General features: G+C 41.9%; 3 protein-coding genes across 4 annotated transcripts in view; 1 reads left to right on the forward strand and 2 right to left on the reverse strand.

Annotated features, from left to right (window-relative positions):
* Positions 1-4,162: 4,162 nt before the first annotated feature.
* On the reverse strand, positions 4,163-10,158 carry LOC114788664 (retinol-binding protein 1-like). The gene is made up of 4 exons (XM_028977464.1): positions 10,002-10,158; positions 9,343-9,521; positions 6,047-6,148; positions 4,163-4,633 (listed from the first exon to the last, which is right to left on the reverse strand). The coding sequence occupies exons 1-4, from the start codon at positions 10,072-10,074 to the stop codon at positions 4,580-4,582; spliced, it is 408 nt and encodes a 135-aa protein (XP_028833297.1). The 5' UTR covers positions 10,075-10,158; the 3' UTR covers positions 4,163-4,579.
* A 525-nt stretch (positions 10,159-10,683) lies between these two features.
* LOC114788663 (nicotinamide/nicotinic acid mononucleotide adenylyltransferase 3-like) lies at positions 10,684-19,198 on the reverse strand. Of its 2 annotated transcripts, none has more exons than XM_028977461.1 (5): positions 19,116-19,198; positions 18,037-18,242; positions 17,385-17,568; positions 13,825-13,892; positions 10,684-11,286 (listed from the first exon to the last, which is right to left on the reverse strand). In XM_028977461.1, the coding sequence occupies exons 2-5, from the start codon at positions 18,143-18,145 to the stop codon at positions 10,889-10,891; spliced, it is 759 nt and encodes a 252-aa protein (XP_028833294.1). In that variant the 5' UTR covers positions 18,146-18,242; positions 19,116-19,198; the 3' UTR covers positions 10,684-10,888. The 2 variants fall into 2 exon arrangements, with proteins under 2 accessions (XP_028833294.1, XP_028833295.1); XM_028977462.1 differs by lacking the exon at positions 19,116-19,198 and adding an exon at positions 18,730-19,102.
* A 4,079-nt stretch (positions 19,199-23,277) lies between these two features.
* clstn2a (calsyntenin 2a) overlaps positions 23,278-24,547 on the forward strand; it is a 164,022-nt gene continuing 162,752 nt past the window's right edge. The window contains exon 1 of the mRNA XM_028977218.1: positions 23,278-23,474. Coding sequence (XP_028833051.1) covers positions 23,396-23,474 — 79 coding nt within the window. The 5' untranslated portion in view covers positions 23,278-23,395. The remainder of the gene's footprint in view (positions 23,475-24,547) is intronic.

Consider the following 24,547-nt stretch of genomic DNA (forward strand, 5'->3'; position numbering starts at 1 on the left):
CCACGGTCACTGTTTCTATTAAATTTTCCGAGTGTCTAGTAGTGACATGAACATGAATGGTGTGATGTTGAACATTGTCCCCTTAAAACAGAGTGCTGACATTTAAATAGACGTTTCAAATCTCACACACACACAAAGAGAAACAAGAATCCATGACTATTGAATTCACATCATTTTAATTTGCTTCTGTAAATCATACATTGAAAACACAATGAAAATGCATGATGTCTGAGAACTTAATTTGTCTTCCCCCATGTGTTCTGTCCTCTGCTGGTCTTCTTGCCCTTCTGGCTACACTGTGTGAGGACACATGAGACCATTGTGGTCTCTGGCAGGACTGTTAAATGTGATGACTTCGGCAAAATCTCTAGCCCACAGGCTCTTTGACCATAGAGTCTCAGGGGAATTTAAATAATTGCAAAGTGACCTTGACGGTGACAAATTGTGACCAGAAACATCTGTCGGCGAAAAGCCAAACCAAAAACCCCTATTCCTCGATTTATCTGTCATTCCCTATTTCCTCACAAATAAACACAGATTTTCATTTTGTAGAAAAAATATCAAACTATTTTTTAACTTAATCGATATTTGACAAATTAAACAATATTGGATTTTATACATGTGCATAGCTAATTGTCATAGGACATCAAATAACTAGGTTATCACTATTGCAGATCCTACTACTGTCTTTTATACATTATAATCTGCATACATTGTCAAAAGTGTGGTAATGGTAATACAGAAAGTCAGACACTTTAACACTTCTTTTTTTTTAAATCTTTTTTTCACTGCTTCTTTGACAATAAAAAGTAGACACACATAAAGCTGGCATATTTCTCAGGAGGGAGAATATTGAGCTATGTAAGTGGCCTCTGTGCAAATTTACTTAACCATCTGATGGAGCTTGAGACTGTTTGATTCTTGCAGTCGGCTGCTTCACTCAGAGCTCAAAGTCTTCATCATCATAATCACATTTTGAAGACTCCAGCTTAACACATAGAGGGGAAACGAACAAAGAGGACTGTAACTATATAGAGCCTTTGCATACGTTCATGATCCCCTATTTAGGCCATACATTCTAACAATTAAAATGTGAAAGTGACATGAATAATTCAAGTGAAGAAGAGAGAGAGAGAGAGTAGCGGAGAGAAACAGATTCTCAGAATGTGAGCTAATTGTGCCTTTTGGATCTATTCTGGTTTCTGAAGGGAACAAAGCATCTCTGATGGCTGTTGTATAACTGCAGGGAATTGCTAAAATAATAATGTAAGAAGCCCCTGGAAGAAACCATACTTACTTTTTCTGGTTTGCACATTTATACACCAAAGCCTTTTGGAAAATCATATTATTTTGTTGTTTTCGCATCTTCTCAAGCATCCAGCTCCCTTACAACCGCCCTCTCCAACTGTACTACACCTGTGAAGGAGTATTTTGGACATTTCATCAGTTACTTAAAAAAAAAACCTTTACTGTATGACACAGCATTTTAGAAATGCACACAATGTGCTCACAATATGCTGCAGCAGGGAATTGTGCTGCCTGAGGGCTCCACAGGAGCTGAGCTGAAACTCACCGTGCCATAAATCCAGATTTATATGATGCAATAAGAATTATCTCTGAAATAATTTCAGTCTGCAAGGGTTGGATTTGTCAGCTGTTTTGTTCAGTTTACACCAAAAACAGACTGCAGACATGAGTGATAGGCCTTTTGTGATATTTCAAACACATGTTGACTGCACATCACATAAGAAATATTAGGGATGAGAAAGATTTTTAACAGCAAACACACAAGCACACAGCCACTTGCTTGTAGTGCTGGACATTTATGGACCAGAGGATAGTTTTAGCTGGCTGAAAGCTGGCTGACTGACTGATGTGCCACTAATACAGCTGTGCACACTGAACATCAACCCATTTAAATTTTCTTCCAAGTCAAAGTCACATTTGTCCTCATATTTTGGAAGCAGATAAACACTGTAATCACGAATGCTGACTGTCTACTGTTGACAAGAAAATTGCAGAAGACGATTATACTTTTGACACCAAGACAATCTGGTCCATCAAAAGCAATCACATAGATGTAACTACTGGGCAGGATTTCTATGGATTTTTAAGTCCGAGTGGGCAACCGGATTTCATGGAAAATATTCAACTCTCTAATTCTCTTCCTCTTCATCAAGTAATTGTCACTCACAGCATCTAAAGTGCACCGTGTGTGTGTGTGTGTGTGTGTGTGTGTGTGTGTGTGTGTATATATATATATATATATATTTTTTTTTTAAGTTATGTAGACATTTTTGGAAACAGTAGCATATCAGTGATCTTAGACTGTGAAAGAGACAAAAAAAGGAGGTCTAAGAGAGCTGAAAATACAGCAAAAGAAAAATCTCTGATGTGATTTTGGGCACGGTTGGACTGAAATGTCACTCCTAATCTTCCCCATCTCAGGCTGAGGTGATGGTCTGTGTTGTGGATGTCTGCCCTTTGAGGTCAAATGAGGTAATTATTGCCAGTGCAGTGTACACTGTCTACAACAGAGGTTCGCAGGCCCTTTTCCATCTTTTCCTGTCATGCTGACAAACCATCCTTGTATTTTCACTGGTAAGCAGCCAACCAAATCAATGAACAAATTGCTGTAAGCATTTATAAGCCATAATAATAAACCAGCAGTTTACTGCTCAGTGAAATCATTGAATCCTGAGGAGCAGATAAGGTCTGCGCTTAGAGATCGCATTGATTTTCCTACAAGAAGACCATTCCGATTAAAAATGTCGCATTTGAACCATTGAAGCTTTTAAAAAATCTTACAGAAATAATGGATACAAGTGGCAAATATCAAGGTTATGCATTGTCTAGCTGTTTCTTTAACACAATATAACCATTGTCCTTTTTGAAAGGGATGAAATATACTGTAACATCTATCATGCCACAACCTCTGCATTCTTGGAAGGATCCGAATGGGCACCAGTGGAAGCAAAGCTTTCATATTTGTCACGTTTCCTCAATGGTAGTTTTTAAATTTGTGCAGAATGCACAAGCAGGCCGCCACTGACAATGTGATGAGGTAGCCGTTACCAAGGTCACACTAATGTGCAATAATCACAGTTGCATGCACTGATTCAAAACGATATCTCATTTTTCAGAAATGTTATTTAACACATCGTCAACATTTGTTTGTTATAGTTTAAATCCAATGAAAAGAAGCCTCAGAGATATTGGGTTACATAAAAAGCCTTATGAACGGATGGTGCCGTTAGATATTAGAACATTCATCCTTCTCATGAGAAACTACACAAGGGACTATTCCTTGATCCAGTTTATATAAATAGATTGTTTCATCAGTTTGGCTCTCACCTTCTCAGGAAAGTAAATGAAGTGAAGACTCTAGTAAAGAAATGTTTCTCATTTAGATTTTTCCCCCCGAAATATGTAGGCAAGTTCACAAATTATCAATAAGAATAAAAACTTGCAGTTATAACTTACTGAATTTGTTTATGGCAGTTTACGAAGACTTGATTAATAGACAATGTTACTCCTGGTCCCACTCAGCATACGAAAGACCAAGTCCCAGCATACTACAACTAAACCATTTCAGACAGAATCTGCAACTCAGCATAGTGATTCGTGTCCATCCTACTGGGTCTGTCTTCATTGGCCTCATGTATCTTGTTCAATACCCTACTTTCTCACTGTCTAGACCTCCACAGCTCGCTACATACAGTCTTCTGTCAACATTTAAGGTTAGATCATATGCTGCATGACAGACCAGCTCACTTCAGTCTGATCTCAAACAGGGCACCAAGATAGCAGAATGAATGTCAGATCCTGTGAATCACACACCACACTTAAAAACAGCTAAACTGAACTGTGCTAAACACTCTGAGTTGTCTCACATCAGATCAGGCCGCACTCTTTTGCACTCCCATGTAAATCTTTTCCTGTGTTTTTGACTCTGTTATTGAACTGCTGTCTTTTACACCTCCCTTTGTCTCAGTGACACTTGTCAGATGTGCCACCTTCAGTAGCTATAAAAGTGTACAAACTTCTTCAGTCTAAATCAGTCTAAATCAGTGCTAGTCAGTGCTGAACTGACACCCTGTCGCTACAAAGCACTGTTAATACTCTCATATGAAAACGTAAGTAACACAAAGGCACACAAGTGTGATTTTGATTCTTTATTGATAGCATGCTTTCAGTAAATCGAGGATAAAACAGAGCTGTCAACCACTATAGAATGTAGAGCGAGGGAAGGAGATCGGAACGCTTCTTCTTTTTGTTCTCATTCTCTCAAAAGAGAAACTGTCAACCTGCATTTTGCTGGGCATGGATGTCGAGCAATCAAAGATGAAAGCATAAGCTGGATGCAGCTATGTGGAGGGGTGTCATGTTTTATAAAGTCACGAGAAACAGTCCTCATGCTTATGGGTGGAAAACTATAATATTTCTGGAGTAAAGCAGCTCTCGTCTATCTCATGACAGAATTTATTTTTCACATTGGGACAGGTAGAGCTGTGTTTCGGATGGATGAGGGAAAAGAAAATGTCAGTGTTGGTCTCCTGATTTTTCAGTTGAGTTGAGTTTAGGAGGACTTCTTGTAGACTTGCTTGGCCACCACTGACTCCACTCTCAGTTCCTGCAGATCAAAGTCAGTTCTTAACTTTTTACTCCAATATTTATAAAGCTGCAAGATCCCATAAACTCGTATCAGACCCAACCTTTAAACCACTGATAGTTGAAATGAAAGACACTGATTACCTCATGAAAATGGTACCTCTTAATGGGTGGGATATAGAGGCTGCATGTGAAGAGTCAGTTGGTGAGTGTGAGTGTTCAGTGGATAGCACATTCCAAAAGTGATCAAGATATTAAAAAAAAAAAAACTGGGGAGGGAAGACCAGCATTTCTAAACAACATCCGCAATGGCAGTGAAATCTTGCAAGAAGATAAACCATACTGCAAAGATTATTCGGGAAACGCTAGGAGAACAAAATTCCTCAGACTGGTGGAACCCTCACTAAAAAGGACTCTAAAGATCAGCAGCAAACATCACAACATACCTACAAAGCTCTAAAGGAGGCCATGCCTCTATGAGTTGTTTGGTGGGCATGAGTGTAAGGTACTCAAAATAATAAACCACAGAATGCATATAGCATTATTTTGCGTGACGTATATGGCACACTTCTGGATAGCCACCATTTGCAGTCCACCTAGCAAAGTGGCCAAAGTTCTGGCCACCATTCACCATGCAGCTGCTTTGGCCAATGCTTCTCATATCCCATCCTGCAGAATGCCCTCCGGTTTACTGGTCCCAAGGTGATCGCCCTGGAAATGCATGGTCTTCCAAATAGGCTGATGACAAACATCTGCTGCTATCATTCAATACATCATGTGGTACTAATACAGCCTTTACAGTGCTATAACAGTCATTACGGTCATGCTGCAGCTATAACTGTAATGTAAAATGCGCGCTAGTCATTGCATTAGTTGGCATGCTGAAGCATGCTGCTAACTGCTGTTCTGGGATAAATGATGCACATCACGACCACCAGTACACGCTGTGATCCAAGCACTGCAATCAGCCAATGGAAACAATGGAAAAATAATTAAGCGCAAGCATCCCAAGAACATAAATGAACTCACTCGAATCTTCGGAGGATAGATTTGCTTGGCATTCATTTTGAACTTACTTTTCCTAAATGCATCTGACCTCTACATAACTGCTCCAAATAGAGTAGAAGTGGTTTTGATTCACTTGGTTGCACTAATGCTAGTCATCCAATTACAAAACAAGCTATATGGAAAAGACATAAGATAATATTGTCTCCTTAAATGTCCCATTTGGGGTAATATGCTTGTATAGGCACTTTACATGGCAAATAAAAAGAAAAACATGTGGAGATAATAAAACAAAAAGAAAATTAGAAAAATGAGAACTTTAAATTTACTTTCTGCAGAGTACTTAAGTATCATTATATTAGACAGAGTACGTGTTCTGCATGCATGCAACGTAACGCATGCAAATGGGGTGTAGATGCAGGGCTCTCACCAAATGTAGCTCGTCTCCGTCTATCCAGTGAGTCCAGCCTCGGTTCTGCTTCTCCCCCCTCTGCACACACACTAGCTTATCGTCGTCCCATGAGATGGTGGTCTGCAACCGAGGACAGAGGAAGTGACAGGTAATAACTTGCAATCCAATAAAAAAAAAGGAAAGAAATGGAAAAAAGGTGTAACACACACACACACACACACACACACACACACACACACACACACACACACACACACAAATAAACCCACATATGCACACACATTAAAAGTTATGTACGGACCTTCACACAGATTCAAAACAAAGAAGAGAGTAAATGAGATTCGCACTTTCAATTACATGCTACAGAGGGGCCAGAGGAAACTGAGAAGAAGGGAAAATGACACTGTGCTTCCTCACTAATTTGTATGGTGTGGTGTTGAGTGTATGTGTGTAGTTTATTATTTTTTTTGAAGTGCAGACACATTTAATTAAAGAACTGTTTGCGCGAGGGGGCTTTCTTCTGGGCGCCAAGCTGGTGCCACGCAAGTCGTTAGCTAAAACTCGTCTGAAAATTTCACAGGCCATTTCACTTGGCCGAACAAAGGGTGCCCTTTAGACACGGGCGGCCCTGGTGCCCATCTGCAGCATAGTCGCTCGCTCAGCTTTGTCACTCGCCACTCTGACAGGGAGCAGTGGGTTGTGTAAATGTCTAGATTCCAAAAAAACACTGACTCTGGTGTAATTTACACTAAATTGCACTAAATTTCTCGTTGTGATTAGAGAGGGGGAGAAAGACTCATCATAGCCGGGCTGGGGTCATTAACCAAGGTCACCGTCTGAACGGCACCAGTAATTTCCTTTTGAACCGGCAAAGCTAATGATACTGGTACATTAGTTTTTCTTCTTATGGATATCTACGTTGGCATCCGCATAGCTGTTTCTCATTCTAAACGATTAAATGCAACGAAACAGTGTAATTCAGGAAGACCTTATGCAAACTTCCTCAACTTCAAACAGATTAAGAGCTTTTAGGATGGCCTCAACATAAAAACATGGCCAAATGCAGTTCAAAATTTTGCTTCAGGATACTGTGGACTGTTTTACTGGAATTTCTTAAGTTCAAGTAATGCCAAATAGAGAGAGGGAACCATAAATGCAGACCAATATATAATTCGGTGTTGCCAAGGTGGAGGCTATCTACATGGTGTGGTTGATGATAGCTGTTAGTTACTCAGTAACATTAGGTAGATTTTATCTAGTATGACTTATGACTGTTTATTTTAGGTATTTTTCACTCCAAATATCCTTTGTAATTCAAACACAATTAAAAATATTACCTTATATTTAATGGGTAGATTCTATAGGTTATTGTTTATTTTGCGTAAATTCAATATAATGCAATATAACCACTTGAGAGATTTGAGGCGGTTCTTTGCTATTGGTCGAAGTAAAATGAATAAAGTTATTAATAATTAATATGAGATAGTTGGTGCTCAATTTACTCACAGTGCTCAAATAAGACAAATGGTTATGGACCTGATTATAGATGTCTTGAATCAAACCCCGACTTCAGTAGGGTTGGGGGACTGGCCCTGTAAGTCTCTCTGAAAAAAGGGCATCTGATAAATGCCATAAATGTAAATTTAGTTTATAGGTTACTAACCTTTTTACATTTACAGCATTTATCAGAAGTTACAGGGACAGTCCCCTGGAGCAACTTAGAGGCAGTGGTGGCCTAGTGGTTAAGGATGCGGCCCCGTAATCAGAAGGTTGCCGGCTCAAATCCCGATCCGCCTAGGGGCCACTGAGCAAAGCACCGTCCCCACACACTGCTACCTGGGCGCCTGTCATGGCTGCCCACTGCTCACTCCGGGTGATGGGTTAAATGCTGAGGACAAATTTCACTGTGTGCACCGTGACTTGCTCAGGGACACAATGGTAGTAAGTGGGATTTGAACCTGGGTCTTCTGGATCATAGGTGAGTGTTAGGGGTGTAACAATATATCGCAGTACAATACGTTCACGATATGACGTCATTTTAATCCTATTGGTTGAGCTGCCGACGCGACCTACTCTGCAACAGCGTCGCGTGTGCTTTCATCGCAGCCGCAGAAATCGCTTGAACATTAGTAGGGCAACATGAAGTGAAAGTGAAATTGAAGATGCCCCGTCTTCTTCTTCCATCGTCTGGTTTTCCAGTCACGCGACAGGACGACGGTAAAAAAAAAAATTACAGACAAAACACAAACTTTTTGTCAACACTGTAAAACAAGGATGCCAAACACAGCGTCAAACACTTCGAATATGATGTGCCATTTAAAAAAAGAGGTAGTTCCAGCGCTGTACCGTGAAGCTAAGGCAAAGGTGGTCGACGGTGTGAAAAAAGCTGAGAATGTGGCGATTACAACTGACGGGTGGACCTCGCGGGCTTGTCAGAGCTATATTACAAATCACGGCGCATGTTATTACCACGGAGTGGGAAATGAAAAGTTTCGTGCTTCAGACTCGCCCGCTTTTTGAGTCGCACACTGGGCCTAACATGGCCGAAGTTTTAAAAGCGGCTGTACACGAGTGGGAGCTTGATAGGGCTCCTCGTAGTACTGCAGTTGTTACTGACAACGCACGCAACATGGAGGTGGCAGTGAGAGAAGCCGGGTCGTCACGTCGCAAGCAGGTTTAAATGTGCCTCGCGTCAGTCGATTGCTTGGTCGCGTAAGAAAAGTCGTAGCTTTCTTTCACCGCAGTGCCACAGCCACAGCTGTGCTCACGGAGAAGCAAAAGATGCTTGAGATCGCATTTTTACTGCTTTAAGAAGTTCTGTCTGAGGTATCTTTAATTTTCAGTTCATGTTAAATTCAACCATTTTTTCAGTGACAGAACGAGATATTCAGTTGTTATTTTGAATACAGAAGTTTTTTTTATGAAACCTTGAAATGTGTATTGTATGTACAACAAAAAAAAAAATATTGAAATTTGTTAATGTTTTTGAAATAAATCTGTTATTTAAATTTCAGTTTCATTTTTCACTTTTGTTCAAAATATCGTGATACATATCGTCTCGTGAACCCAGTATCGAGATACGTACTGTATCGTGACCTGGGCATATCGTTACACCCCTAGTGAGTGTGTTACCCACTAGGCTACTAGCACCCTACCCTAACATCAGAACAACGAAGAGCCATGACTACATAATCATGAGAAGGACCAGGATTCCCCCCCCCACCCACTTGTCCATACATCCAGATAATCATTTGGTAACAGCCTAATGAGAAATCCTGAACTGGATTTAAAATGTGATGCCACCACACACTGACCATGCATTTCCGGTCATCAACCCCGGCCAAGTCCTCCTCAAACTCTTTACCAACTTCAAATTCCATGTTGTAGCTTCTGAAGGCACTGATGGTCTTGATGATGAAGTGGTTCCCGTTGTGCGCGATGTCTTTGTCGGGCTTCAGCAGTGTGGCGATTTTTCTGACAGCTACATTGACATCTGCCGGCATGAGTATAAGCAATATATGAACAAAGCGTTATGATTTCAGACAATATGCCAATAAAGACACTGGGAGTTGACTGGACTAAAAAAAGAAATGCAAATAAAACCACTTTCATCCACTAAGCCTAGCAGCACAAATCATGATTACATTAAAATCTGGAGGGAGCATTCATTTGGGTCTCTTTGAATGATTCTGCTACTCAGAACAAGAGCGCATAATCTGTCCGGCATGTGAAAGGCTACAATGTACTGCGCTAAACATTAAATTCTATAAAACCACTCTGCTCTTTTCTGTCATACGTTTTGGGAGACATGACGAGGGAAAAAGAGGATTCTGTTGAACATCCATTCTGCAAAATAATTACAAAGATGTACCTCGTTTTTTAAATTTAAACGACAATTTGCTTTCCATGGTATTTTAGAAACATGGAAAATTGTGGATCCAGACCTACAACAGACAGACAGACAAAACCTCACCAAGAGCCTTCAAGTACTCCTCAAAGTTCTCATTTAAGATCATTTTCCAGACCCCATTATAGTCAGCAGGCATGGTGGGAAAAGTGGTGGCGTTTTCCTTAAGCCCAGAGAGGAAAGAGGATCCTACATCCAGTCTCGCTACCGTAATACATGGCACTTTCAGAACCTCCAACTTTATCCAGCAACACTTTAATCGGATTACTCTCTCTACCCCTCCACCCACCCATTTGAAATTTTGCATGCTTGCAAGCAGTCCTCCATCAGCACCACCTCCCACTTGGCAACCATTTACTTGCTGTTGGGCAGCAAGCTCACTTCAGTTGAAAAGGAGGTGAAAGTTTTTACTGTAAACGTGTCTATTTTTCATTAAATGATATCCCGAACTATCCCGAGCCAGAGATCTCAAACATTCTACTGAAATGGTGCCAAGACCCTCTTTATTTTCAGTGAATGTCATTCCTTCAAGGTTTTGTACTGTAACAGAATAGGGGTCCATGTAAAATCCAAGTAATCTATTAGTGAAACACTCTGGGTGGTTCTACCATACAACCCACAGAAAGAGCGACGGTGCAAGCCCGTGAGTATTTCGGATGGACAAAATACTGTCCTAGATTTTAAAGCTCGATTGTGAACAGAGCTAAATGTGAAAATGTCAAATGTGAAATTAATAACAAAAAAAACATTCAATGCACAAATGCTTTAATCAATAAATCACACATTTCTCTGAAATGCATGCTGAACTCGTTGATTAACTCAACCGGAAAAAAATAAATCTCCAGTAGCAAGAAATTGTGTACAAAATAATTCCCGCTGATGTGCATATGAGTATGTGGCTGTAAACTCGTAACCGTAAATATCACGAAAGGTGCAATACCATCAGCATGGCATCAGCAGTCTGAAAGTGCTTGTTTGGTGAGGGGTCGGAGGTCGACATCCTTGTTCTTCAGCTCGCTGTCCGTGGTGTAAAGGTTGTGCTCCTTGATGTACTCTATGACCGAGTCTGGCAGAAGATATTTGACACTCAGGCCCCGCCGCAGGGCCCGCCGCACCTCCGTCGAGCTGATCTCGTTGCGGATCCATTCGTGCACTAGAAAGATATTCTGCCGGTGCTTAAAAAGCAGATCTGACAGGTGCACAGCCTGTTCAGGTTGGAGGTTGCCACGACTGATGCACACCAGACCAAAACGGCCCACCAGCTCCTCCACATGATCGTTCTGCCAAAGACCAGGAACTCTGAAGGTGTCCAGGAAGTCTGCCCCACATAGAAACTTCAACTGAGGTGCACCTGTCAGGAAAAATAAAAACGTGAGGCAGGTCCAAATGACTTAAACTTGTAGCAGTTGGGAAAACGTCATGTTCATTCAATTATGGCAAGCTGTATTACTAATTTATTTAGTGGCATGCTTGTAATTGGGATGGCTGGAAATTAGCTAGCTGTTTTTCCCTCTCTCCCTCACACTTCATCAGCAGATCCTCTGGGGAAGACTTGAAAGAGGTGGCTTGGTGAGGTTCAGTGATTTTCCCCTATGAATATTGGATTAGCTTCCAGTCATGTTTCATTCAGTTCAAAGGCATTTCCAATTTATCAAATATAAAACTCATAGCAATGCTAGCACCGGAGGCAGGACGAGTGATAATGACGTAACTCCCAAAGTATGTCTATGTGTTCGAAGTTCCGTGATTTTTTTTTTTAAGTGAGTCTTCCCTGTGATTTAGAGGTTCCGTAAAGGGGTTCAACTTCCAACCTAAGATATTATATATAACATCTAACCCGTGCTATTTCTGTCTTGACTTGCTAACAAGTGGCATTAAAAATGCCACACACATCCTCAAATTCAATCTTATTTATTTATATAATTTTTAATAAAAATCCCTCTTTGTTCATGCAGCACAAGCAATATGACCTTTCAAGTCAATATTTGTGTTTAGATAAGCAGTGGACCAAATGAGAAAGGAAGGGGGGGAATAAATGAAACGGCCACAATCAATTTAAAACCATTCTTGCCTCTTTCAATAAACAGAATGGACTCTAAAGTAATCACTACTCTCTCCAAAGCAAAACTGATTTGCTTTCCAATAACTGTGTAATAAAAGCCCAGAAAGAAAACTACATGAAGATGCCTTTTATTGCTGCTTTTAGAAGTGGGTCTGTTGGACAACAATATTTGTGAAACCGTAATTCGCCTACTTCTTTTTTGTTTTTGCCATCTCATTCAGACTAATTGTCACTGGGTTAAGAGGTATCTGTGCAATGAATATATTTTAAATAGCCAAGTCTGCTAAGCAATAAGTGGTGTGTTGGAGTGTGCACATTATTTTAGTGTAATGAAAACAGTTGTTGGAAAGCAGGCACTGACTGATTTTGTGCTATTAAAATGCCATACAGTACCTACATTTAACTATTAAAGTGACTTGCAATTTAACCAAATAAGTTTAATCACAAGTATTCTACAACCCAAACAGGAAGTTCTTTAAATTTTAATAAAAGGAACATTTTCATATAACATAAGCCAATATTTTAATCCCAACTGAACACAGACAACATAACAAATGTTTAAAATTTGATTTAAATTTAATTTTTTTTTTTTTTTTTACAATTTCCTGCACAAAATGAGCTCTCGGAGGTTATGAGTTTTGGTGTTTGAATTTGTTCCAATTCCAGCTACTGAAGAATTTGTGGTCATTTTTTATTTAATGATAAAGGCCGACTCAGCACCAATAAAGTCATGCTGTTGTAATGCAGTATGTGGTTTTAAACAGATTTACAAAACTTTTATATACCTTTCAGAATTCATAGATTTTACCAAAACATCCAAGTTGTACACATTATATGCACTTATTCATCACTATACCATTAGACATACTGGCTTTTGAACACTGAAAGGTCTCCCCTTCTTTAGCCCAAAGGACACAGTTTCTGCAATTGCAACAAAGAATAAAACCTAACTATAGAAGATTTTATATTAGGTTTGGCCCACAGGTCATGATGGCACTTCTGGTCCATGTTCAAATGTGGTAGAAATGTGTATTTACTGACAGCGGTTTCTGGAAATTTTCCTGGGCCCTTGTCATGACACAAATAAAGGTATTCTGCCTTGTCCCTTTTGCACAAAGATATCTTTTGACGATGTTATGCCCTGTAGATGATATTTGCCAAGCATTTGGAATTTGACATTGAAGAACATTGTGGAATATTTTAACGCACTATCAACACACTTTTTACTTCTTTTACATATGAAAGACTCTCTAAGACTCTCTATAGCCAACAATGTTACAAGACCTGGTACCAATGAACTTTATTAGTTGCTAGATGTTTTCCTAGCTGAATCTTTCATGCTTTTTCAGCCATTCATTGCCCCCACGTCAACTTTTTTTTGGGGCCTGTGGCAGGAATCAAATTTGAATTGAGCTTAATTAGTTTGAACATTTATTATCGATGTACTTCTGCTCAATTAGGGAAAAGTATAAAACAAGCTGTCCAGACCAAGACAGAAAAAAAAATCAGATGATTTGACAAGAGAGACCTGCCATTATGTTGACAGTCATTATACTGGTTCTTAATTTGACAATTAACTGTGAATTTGCATTGAATTATGTTTTCTCAATAATTATGTTTTCACACCAAGGAGGCAGTGTGTTGAGAATTCACAAGACAAGTGTGGGCCTACCAAGCTTATGTCTTTTTTCCTTATTTTTGGTCAGTCAGTGGCAGAACTGGGGAAGTTGTGTGACACCCACTTTCTCAAAGTTTTCTGGTCATTTTAGTTACATTTTAAAATTGAAGGCAATGATACTATATTAAATAATAATTATTAGCTCTTACATGAGGTTGGAGATGACTGACACTCCAGCTTCTGTTGGTACTTTGCAGCTATCCTGGCATAGTGGTACCTGCAGGAGTAGAGGGACAAATGCTTACGTAAAAGTACAGAAAGAAGACTATTCAAACTAGTTTAGAAAGAAAATAAAAAAACTTTCCAGTGATTCTAGAGGCTCTGTGGCCTCATTTTGGAACCTGATCCTTGATTAACATTCATTCATACACACACTCCTCAGACAAGAGACCACTTCATATTTTAATCAGCTTGGTTCTTGCGTAAATGCAGCTTAAAAAGCAAAAATCCAGAGGGGAAGGACGAGGAAGGACTTGAATAAGAGGCCTCGAGAGCTCCCTGGTGCAGAGGTTACATGGACCACTATACCCCTGCTCTTCATGCAACCCGAGACACATGTGAAGAGCAGACCTGAGACCCTTGGTTAACAGAACCCAGCACCCTCATTCAAGTTAAGCCAAAGAGCCGTGCCTGAGCCCAACAGAGAACACAACTGGCGGATATGCAAGCTGGCACAATGTCTTGCCAGCCCTCAGTTCACCCAGCCTCATGGAGTTGGCGTCAGAAGACCAAAAGCCCTGGCTCAGAGCTCAACTGGCATCAAGTGGTCCAGGGGATGAACGATCTCTCCAAGAATAAGGGGAAGAATAACAGCGCTGCTGCTGTACACAGGAGATGGGGGTAAACGCTGGCAGGGTGGATGGGGGAGATTCTGATCTGGCTGGTGAACAAGAGTTGAGCTGTTGCCAATTCTTTGGCCAATAGGTTGGACAAAATGAGACAGCCCTGGAACTGTAACAGAGACTGGAGCTCCACAGTTGGACAACAGAGCTGTTTACGTGTAATTAAATATATTTAAAAAGGATAATAAATGGGTTTTGTTGGATTTCGTAAGCACACAATGTGTGTATCAAAAGGATTTTGAGGTATAATATGTGTATCAAAGGATTTGTCAGGCGCTATTGCCAAGGAATTCAGAAATAAATTCCCAGAGTACAATAATGAGAAACCTGGGTTTGGTGCACGGGCCACTGGTGCACAAATCACGCTGGTTAATAGGACTCGTCTTTTAGACAGAATTCGGGAGGGGGGGGCGAAGTCACCATGTCTAATAAGACCTTTTTTTCCCCCCATCAAACTCCTGCAGCAAAACATCCCTGTATTTTTGCCTTTGTCTTTGTCTTTACCAGGAACCGGAGAATTCAAGAAATTAAGAGCGCTTTGGCCATTTTGCTTCACCGTTCAGAGAGTGGCAGCTCAGACGGTCGGATCTCGAATTTCTCCCCTTATGCCGTCAGAATGGGAAAGGTTGCCTCCCGTTTCTTATTCTTTGTCCACCCAGAGAATTTCCCATAAAAAAAGTAACTCCACCGACTGTCATGGCTTGCTTGTTGATTGGATGTAAAAATGAGCACAAATGAATTTTTTAGTACTGGTACGCAAGACTCCTTTTCCTGCCTCTCTCCTCCTCATTACATTTACGGCATTTATCAGACGCCCTTATAATAAGTGGAATTGAACCTGGGTCTTCTGGCTCGTAGGCGTGTGTGTTACCCACTAGGCTACTACCACCCAAGCATTAGCATTTAAAACTACACACACTGAAACAGCACGTCTTGGAGAAATCTCATTCTCATTGTGGGACTGGCGAAAAGTGGCTGTAATTCTGTAATTCTGTAATTCTTAATTTTGGAAAGAGACATCGATGCCATGAAAAATTTGCTCAAACCAATCTGGATTTACCCAAAACAATGTCAAAAGCTGCTTCCAATGTCTGTGCACATTCAAAAACTAAAAGTGTCGATATGCTTGAATGACAGCTGTGACAAATGGCACTGATTTTTATAACTGAGGTAGCAGTATAAAAATCTAAAGTAGTTGCTAGATTTCATTCAAATGCTCTCCATACCAATGTCATTCTGTTTTTCATTTTTAACGTATAAAATATAACATCTTTTTTTAGTGCCCACTGGGCCTTCATAGCAGATTAAAAACCAACAAAAAAAGTTGGTGACTGCACTGTGGCACAAAATAAAGCACTTCCTTTTTTTCTAGGGATTGACCCTCAGAGACATTGTCAGGGGGAAATGAGTAGGACACAGTTTTATACAGTCTTTTCTTCTTTAGTTACATGCATATCATGATTGCAATGTAGCAAGTAGGTGAATTCACCTAATCCCAAGATGGGTGAACTTTTTCAAAATGTAAGGAACCGATTACATCCCAGTTTTTACAACCATATTTATGTTTTTTTGAAGATCATTTCAGCTTCCAGTCACTCACTGGAGCGCACCGACAGGTCTAAACTAGAATCATGTCTATTTCAGAGCACTGTTTCTTTTTTCGATTTATCTTGCCCTAGTTTGCAGTAAATAAGTTACACAATATTCACAGAAGTAATTGTGTAAGGGATGCAAGAAACCCAGGAGGAGGGAATGAGTCCCTGCCCTCAGCATTCTAAGCTCAAAGTTCAAAGCTAATTACCAGCACAGGAAGTTCACACCACTGCAAGAACCAGCTACAACAATCTGACTCGTCCGAACAAAGACACAAAGCTAAACTTAACTGAGAGAGCAGTGTAAAACATAAGGACACATTACTGCTATGACACAAAAATCAATGGTGCTTGATCCTTCAGTTTCAAACGCTATTGCTGAAGCTTGTATTTTACAATCCCTTTTCATGAGACCTCAGGGACTGAAAAGCCATTTGATGGCAGGCCCGAGACCCTCCTGACAGTTTCCAATGTAATTACTGTTACACACAATTTCAAAATATATATATCGCCATCTTTCTATTCTAAAAATCTTCAACGTTAAACCTGTGGTACAGATTATTGCTTCAGACCAATGTGAACATTGGAGTTGGCATAGGTACACAATCTGGGTAATAAAACCGCAGGTGGAGATCAAAGAACATAGTGCATAGTTAGAGGGTTAGGGGAGCTCTTGGAAGAGATGAATGTTCAAGAGGCTCTTGAAGATAAAGAGATGCTCCGGCCCTGAACTCCATGTAGCCATGCGGGAACAAAAACTGATAACGGTCTGTACTGGGAGTGCCTTAAATTCAGGGATGGTAATGCCAGCCAATATTTCATGGAGGAGAGAAGTATCTAGCTTTTATTATTGAGCTCTAGAAGATGGATGTGATCCCACAAGTAGTACTGAAGATTAGCATTAGTGATGTGTATTTGATCTGGCCTACAGTGGGCAGCCAGTGGAGTCTGAGTGGTGGTGGGGTGATGTGTCCATAAGGGCTGTTGCACCACCGCCAGATGCACCACCGCTTTGTGGGTTCTACAAAGGTTTCACTGTACATGGTTGGACATTTGCTTCTATGGTTTAAAAGCTCATACTCTTATCTACAATTAAACCACAATTTACAGAGCCATGGAAACTATCATCACCAGGCACTGAAAGGGACTATATAAAAAAAAACCCGAGTTATTCTAGTAATAAACTATTCTGACATCCAGGGGTTTAAAGCCACAAAAAAAAAAAAAAAACTTGTTTTTTTATCGGAATTTCGAAGGGACATGATGCACCTGTACCTCATGGCCATCACTGTTTCAGTCCAGTCGGGCTGTTGGCTCTCCCAATCGTCAACAGTAACCCAGTCTGAGGTACGCAGGGCCAGTTGTGCCATAGTGACGCGGTGCTTCGCCAGAGCAAGCCCCTGCTTGCCGTAGCTGTCGCTCACAGGAGACACGATTCCACCCACTACTTCATACTGACCTTTGGATAACAGAAAGCACTGTGGTTACTCCTGAGTATTTACAGCTTAATTAACACTACCACAAAGATCAGCATCAGAAATAGCAGCTACTGCAATACCCATAAAAAATACGTTTTTAAATGCTTTAAAGTGCAGGTTGTAGTTTATAGAAAAATCCCAAACACACAGAAAATGTGTAATTATGTGCACTTCCCCCCCCCCCATTTCGTTGAAAGACAAGGCCAAAGTTTTGTTCATCAACTTGCAAAGTTTGCAAAGTACAGGACATGAAAATGTGCAGTAAGTGCTACGTAGCTGTGGGTTTATGAAGAGGTATTCTGTGCGTAGGTGTAACTCCTACTTATACTGCATTGGGACTAATTTCAGGTTGGGATGTGGTTCCCTGCGAGAGTAGCTTTTTATCGTGGCCAGTGACAGTTGATGCAGAACACAGCGTGCATACACACATCTCGTGCATGCGGACCCACCTGTCTGGTGCATGTGGCCACGGGCAAGTTCAAACAGCCGCATGTGCTGGTGAGTAATTGGGTTAAAAGACCCACAGGCCAGGAGGACCAGGGGGATCCGGCTAACCATGTCTGATCAGGACACCACGGCGTGTCCACTGTGCAAACTGCAACCCATCGGAACGAACGCGCTGCAACACGCAAACACACCAAGCTCGACACACTGCCTGCGGAAACAAAGTGATTAGATTGAAGAATGGGGCGGCACAGCATGGTGCATTTGAATAAATCCATTCTGGCCTATGGAGAAACTGCAGTCGAACCGGACAAGGTTATCCTCTTTAATTCATGGGCTGGGTTTCCAAATAAAACCACAGTTTCCATAAACCCATGTTTAACATGCGTAGAGTACACTGCACGGCCATGGAATATGGATGCACGGGGAGGATCACCTGGGGAGAAGCACCCAGCACTCTGCCGAAACGTCAAGTGACATAATGGCGAACCGGAGAGGATCTCCGGCCTGGCGCAGGACCGGGACGTTACGGGACTCTTCATCAGTCGGCGGCGCAATTACCAAATGAAACAAGCGCACGAACTAAAGCGTTCGTGTTTACGAACAGGCAGCAGCACAGATTCCCTGTAAAAAGTCCATTAGAGCAGGGGGAGACCGGATCGGGGTTCCTGGACATTTTTTGTTTTTATTTTACTTACCCAGGGAACTTTTCTTTAGAGGTTACTGATCGCTCGGTGGACTTTTCTGACTTGGCTAAGATTAAAAAGAACGTGCAACGCAGTGATGGGGACAAGTGGATGACTTGTGGGGCACGGTTGGCGGTAGAAGACCTCCGTGGGAAATTCCCTCTGCCGCCAGGACTGAATTGGACATAAGCGCAGTCAAATCAACACGATCTAAGCAAAAAAAAAACGTAGCTCTCCTCCCCGCACCAGGACGTCCCCGCTACACCAAGCTAGCCGACGCGCCGCTCGCCTCGGGCCGCCGTGGCACTGAAGCACACGCCGGGAAGGCTTGTTTCGCGTCTACACTGACCGACGCTGGCATTGCTGTTTCGGGGGATGGGGTGGGGGGGTTTGTTCACCTTTTTTGTCCCACCGATCTGGGTTTGGACGAGCGTTTGACTCGTTCTGCTCCCCGGAACCTCGCCGACAAGCCGGCGGAGCGACAGCGACTACTAGCGGCGGGCGGCGACAGCGACGCAAATTCGTTTTGTAATTCTGACACGTACTTCTGTGACAACTCCCCTGGTCTCATCAACCACACGACACTCTACTAAACAGACGGGAATTGAATTTAAAGTGAATTTAACCGCACACTTTTCAATGCGAATGTTCAATGCCAATGTGAAGGGATTGTCATGCACAGCACAAACTGTGTCTTCTGCGTTTAACCCATTGATCAGCCATGAAAGGCAACATGTGGGGATGGTACCTTGCTCAGTGGCACCTTGGCAGTTTGGGATTTGAACCAGATACCTTCTGATTTTAGGTCCAACTTCTTACCCACTATGCCACACTGCCCTGGTCTCTATGAAATGGAATAGAGCCAGTTAACCAAATAAAAAATTGATAGCTGATGCAGGAGTAGGCTACATGCCAATCAAGCAGTGCTGGCTCTCAACCCATAGAACAAAGAAGTCTGCAGGTTTTAGACTTTAGACTTTTAGGCTACAGCAAATCACTACCTGGAGCAACACTTTGTTCATGACATGCAACCTGCAAAATGTGGAGAACACAGTGAAAGGACCTGCCAGCAACAGCTCAAACCAGGGGGAACGGCGGCAGAGATCTGTAAGAATCACGTAGAAGAGCTCTTGTGCTACAAAGACTTGCAAAACTGAAAACAATAACAGAGCATCTCCCACAGCCAGCCCAAAGGAGAAGGCAAGTTGCGCCGAAGATGGGGAAAAGGAAGGCATGTGAGAGTGATCTCCATTTATAATGTGCTTGACCCACATCTTTTCAGGCGGGCAGTCCACACTCGGTCTGCCTGAAACCTACTCTGCACTGTCCAGCACCTTCAAACACGAACAGATCCTGTCTCCACTTGTCATGTTGGACTAAATTATATCAGTCTTACTCTTACACTGATTGGACTGTTTTCTCCAACATAAGAGAAGGCATAAAAGTAAAACATTTGAAGCATAAAAATATTTTTTGATAATACACTTCAGGTTGGTTTAAGTGGGGAAACTTAAAGGCCATTGGTGAAGTATGATGTACCTTTTTGTTGAGTTTAATCCCTCAGTTTTTCATAATTCGTTTAAACTTCAGAAAAGACCTTCAGACCATGCTTAGATAGTTGCTGAAGCAATTTAATGTCACACCGTTAAAATGAAGTGTTTTTTTATTTTATACAACTAAACAACCCATTTACTCAATTCATCATTTCTCCACAATTATAAAACAGTCACACGACTGTAATCCAACACTTTAATTATTCAGACCACTTGCTTGCTGTCATTGAGAGCTATTGACTCATCCACACAAAAACTGTGTGCTTCACTTTTGAAAAAGAAAACAAAAAAACAATAACATTGATGAAATAATTTGTCGTATTGTTCTTTTGTTTATGTGCCCCATAGGAATACATGGTGTTTCGGAATCTAAGTCAGACATGATTCACAGCTGGAATGCATGCTTGTAGTCTCTAACTCTTCTATCAGCAACAACAATTTGGCAGTGTGACGACTTTTTTTCAATTATATACTATTTGGACATTTAAATTTGCTTTTTTCATACTTTGAGGCTTTTTCTACTGGATTTTATTGAAGTGTGTTCAAGACTGTGCTTAAATTTTATGATCAAAATAAGGTCTTGAAGTGTCTATATATTGTCTGCCACCTCTTTCATGCAAACCATATTACTTTTTGTCAACAGACCATCCTTTTGTTGTTTTAAAGCTTCAAAAATGTGAGCTTTAGAAGTATCACGAAGGTAAAACCTTAAGCTTCATTTAAGGCTTGGCAACAAGATGATGCTCCTTCTGCTGCATGAGAAAGTAAAAAAAAAAAACTTTCAGCAGAAGACTTAATGAAGAGATAAGAATGTGTACAGAAACTGTTTCCCCATTTAGTGAATTAATGCAATCAGATCCTATTTACATTTTATCTCTGTTCTTGAACCTGTGCTGACCTCTTCTTCTTCTTCTCCTTCCTCCTTCTTGCCAAGGCTATTTTGAGATGTTGGTGTTGTGTAAAGAAAAGTACACACATGCTTGTGCAGTGTGGATGCAGGCCCACATCTCCTGGCCTCCTCAATCTTCTTTTTCTGCTGTAGCTGCTCATGCATTATGCATCATCTCTTTAACATAAATATTCAACCTGGTGCGAGGAGAGAAAGCTTTTCCTAATCACCCTTCGAGGCGCCTTTTTGTTGCCCTTCACAGACAGAAAAATTTAACTCTGAATTGCTTCTGAATAGCAAAATAATGACCACTGCTGTGTTCAGCAGGCAGTCCACGCGGCTAGGCCGGGAGCAGTAGCTCCATCATCCACTGCTGGGCTGCGGTGTGGGACAGCGTAACCTGCCCATGTAATGATGGTCACAGGCAAGACCAAAGGTCCTACCTGGTAGGATGAGATTATCCGTGTTATCCACGAGAAGGCCTTGAATACTGTTCATCTTTTGGACTTTATCAAAACCTTTTTGTTTCATTTCTGTCCATTATATTTTGTGTAATTGTGTAACTATAGTACAGGTTGTACAAATTATTCTTAATAACAGCATATGCACTTCTATAGTTGCTATTAGAGGTAGAATCTTTGTTATACGTTTTGAAGAAAATTTAAGTATTTGAGTGAAGTCTGAAAGTTGCTGTTCTGTGCTGGGACGGACCGATGTCGCTCCGCAGCGCCCCCACATGGCCAATCTAATTGCGGGCGCTCTCCAGGGTGCTGAACTCGGAACGCTCCATGTGCGACGCAGTCAGACGAGGGGCAGAGAGCACATCTGAAACGAAGAGAGATTAACGACGCCTCGTGTGGGTATGGTGGATTAGAACAGTTCAGACTGCATTTTGAACAGATTGCCTTCATAAGTTTTTAAATAGAATCTGCGTTAATAATTCATCGGGCTCCATTATGGCAAGAGATGAACAGAATGCCGCATACTACGGGAAATGCCTGTGATTAAATGCACAGCAGGATGACCAGAGCAAAACTATATATATAAATATATATATATATATATGAATGAATGAATATGTTAATAATGGATGGCCATTATTATATATAACCATGTTATATATATATATCACAGCCATGGCCATCAATTACTCCTAGAAATTCAATGAGATCACACTTTTCGAAAATGCAATAAATAAATAAATTTCTAACCCTGGTGATGTTGTGTTTCTCCTCAAGGCATGGAATGGGTCAAGACCAAATATATCCCTGAAATGCAACATGCAACAGGCAGTGCGATTAGAATGAGCGAGTGCACTTGGCTCTGCAAACTATTGTCAGCACAGGTAAATTGGCTTTCATAAAAAAAAAAAAAAAAACAGACGCGGGGAGAAATACATGGCATTTCAAACTACCTCATTTTATTTTTCGGGAAACTGAAGCGATTATCTGAACATCCCTGGGGCCTTCTGGAAATTGACATTTAAGTAAGAAGAAAAAAAAAAAGATGGAACGAGCTGTGATGGAATAATAGTTAATGGGGTCCAACACAACGCCGGCGTCTGCAAACCCTGCCCCACTAAACCAGAGCTAATCTGCTTTGTATGCAGCGAAGACACGATCCACTCTCCCCCCCACTCTATTTACGGGAAACATGTCACCCTGATAGCACCCGTGAATAAATACCGTGGATTCCAGGACACCAGAAACACGGTGACCGAAATGCGCGTCGCTGGACGGAACCGTGGCACCGAGGCGACTTTTACGCAGGACGTGTACATCAAGGGGCAGGACCGAACCCGGTCGCAGGTTCGGGGAGGTCTGGCAGGTGTTTGTAGGGAGGTCGCAACCGTGTTGCGTGAAGCAGGTGAAGGGCCTCGGACCCCGATCCGACGTTTATAGATTTAGTGCTGCCAAATCAATCTATTCATCTGTTCAACCTTGACACGTGGTGGCGTCAAAGGTATCACGGGCCCATGTAAATATTGAAATATGGATTTATTACAGGCCCAGAAGTCGAATAAATCTCAGGAATGTGAACCGCGCGCGCGCGCTCTCGTGACGCAGCCGCGCGCGCGCGCGCGCGCCGCCGCCGCCGCCGCCGCCGCCGCCGCCCCCCTCCCCGGTGGTCAGAGCCCGTGGCAGCAGCGGCGGCGGCGGCAGCATCATCAGCGGCAGCGCGCACGGAGTTCGGCGTCGCTCCCCGGTTCCGAGGCTCGGTTCGGCTCGCGTTCGACATGAAGACCCCCGCGGCGGCGGCGTCCCTGGCGCTGGCGCTGGCGCTCCTCGGCCGGTGCGGCATTCTGGCCGGGAAAGGTGAGTGGCGGAGGGGAACTTGCGGTCCTTCGCAGCACCGGCTTCGTTTTACTTCTGGTCTCTCGGGGGCGGACGATGCAGAAGATTTCAGGTGGCAACTTTAAATGCCCCCCCGCCCGAGCACCGTGGGCATCACGCAACTTTACATCTTCCCATGAATAAAAACGAGCACAACGAGACTAAGAATTCGATCGCGGCATTTTATCGTGTGAAATGCACGCATGACTCTGACTGGATTTTGCATCGCTTGCCGGATCTGATTATATTGCATTTTTAAATACTAATTAATATAAACGCCCCTTTGACTCAGACTGTAGTGAGGTGGTGATGATATATTTTTTTTCTTCTTCTCAGAGATGAATATTTCATTTAACCACGTGCGGTGAATATTTTCTCCCTCCTCAGAATCCAGACAGCGCTACGAAATCAATTCGGTCGATAATCGATTAATAAGTTGAGACCATGAGGGAGGAAGATTTTCTTTCTTCTTTTCCTTCTTCTTCTGTGTGTTTTTTTTTTTTTTTTTTGGAAACCCAAATGGTATTCCTGCTTCAAAGTGCTCACAGCCCACAGAAGTGAAGAATAAAAAGGGCACGAGCAGCTAAAGTTCTAATTGAGTCCCTGGGGTGGAGAGCGAAGTCCCTCTAAATTGTTCTTCAGGGCTTGTGTTCAATAACTTGTCAATATTTACTGGTGTTAATTTATATCCTGACGAAAGATCGCAACGATTTGATGTTTGGTTGTTTGTAAGGAAGGGGGTGGGAAGCTGCATAATTGCTTGGCAGCGCATGGTTGCTGGGAAGCCTGGTTTTGCAGCGACTGTTTTTGACTGATAATCCACTGTTCCCGCATCGAAGAGGAGGAGGAGGTGGTAACCAATCCATCCAAATGGCCCTGAACCAAAGAAACATTCCTCCCCCGGTCGCTCTGAGCAAAAGTTGGTTGTTGTGCTGCTTCGAATGACTGACATTGTTGTGGTGGAACGGAACGAAGAGGCTGATGAGGATTTGCATATTATCTCTATCGCAGTTCTGCAGTGAAGTCCTCATTGTTCACAAGCCCTGTGGAGACCC

The sequence above is a fragment of the Denticeps clupeoides genome, chromosome 4, assembly GCF_900700375.1.
Source record: "Denticeps clupeoides chromosome 4, fDenClu1.1, whole genome shotgun sequence".
NCBI classification, from domain to species: domain Eukaryota; kingdom Metazoa; phylum Chordata; class Actinopteri; order Clupeiformes; family Denticipitidae; genus Denticeps; species Denticeps clupeoides.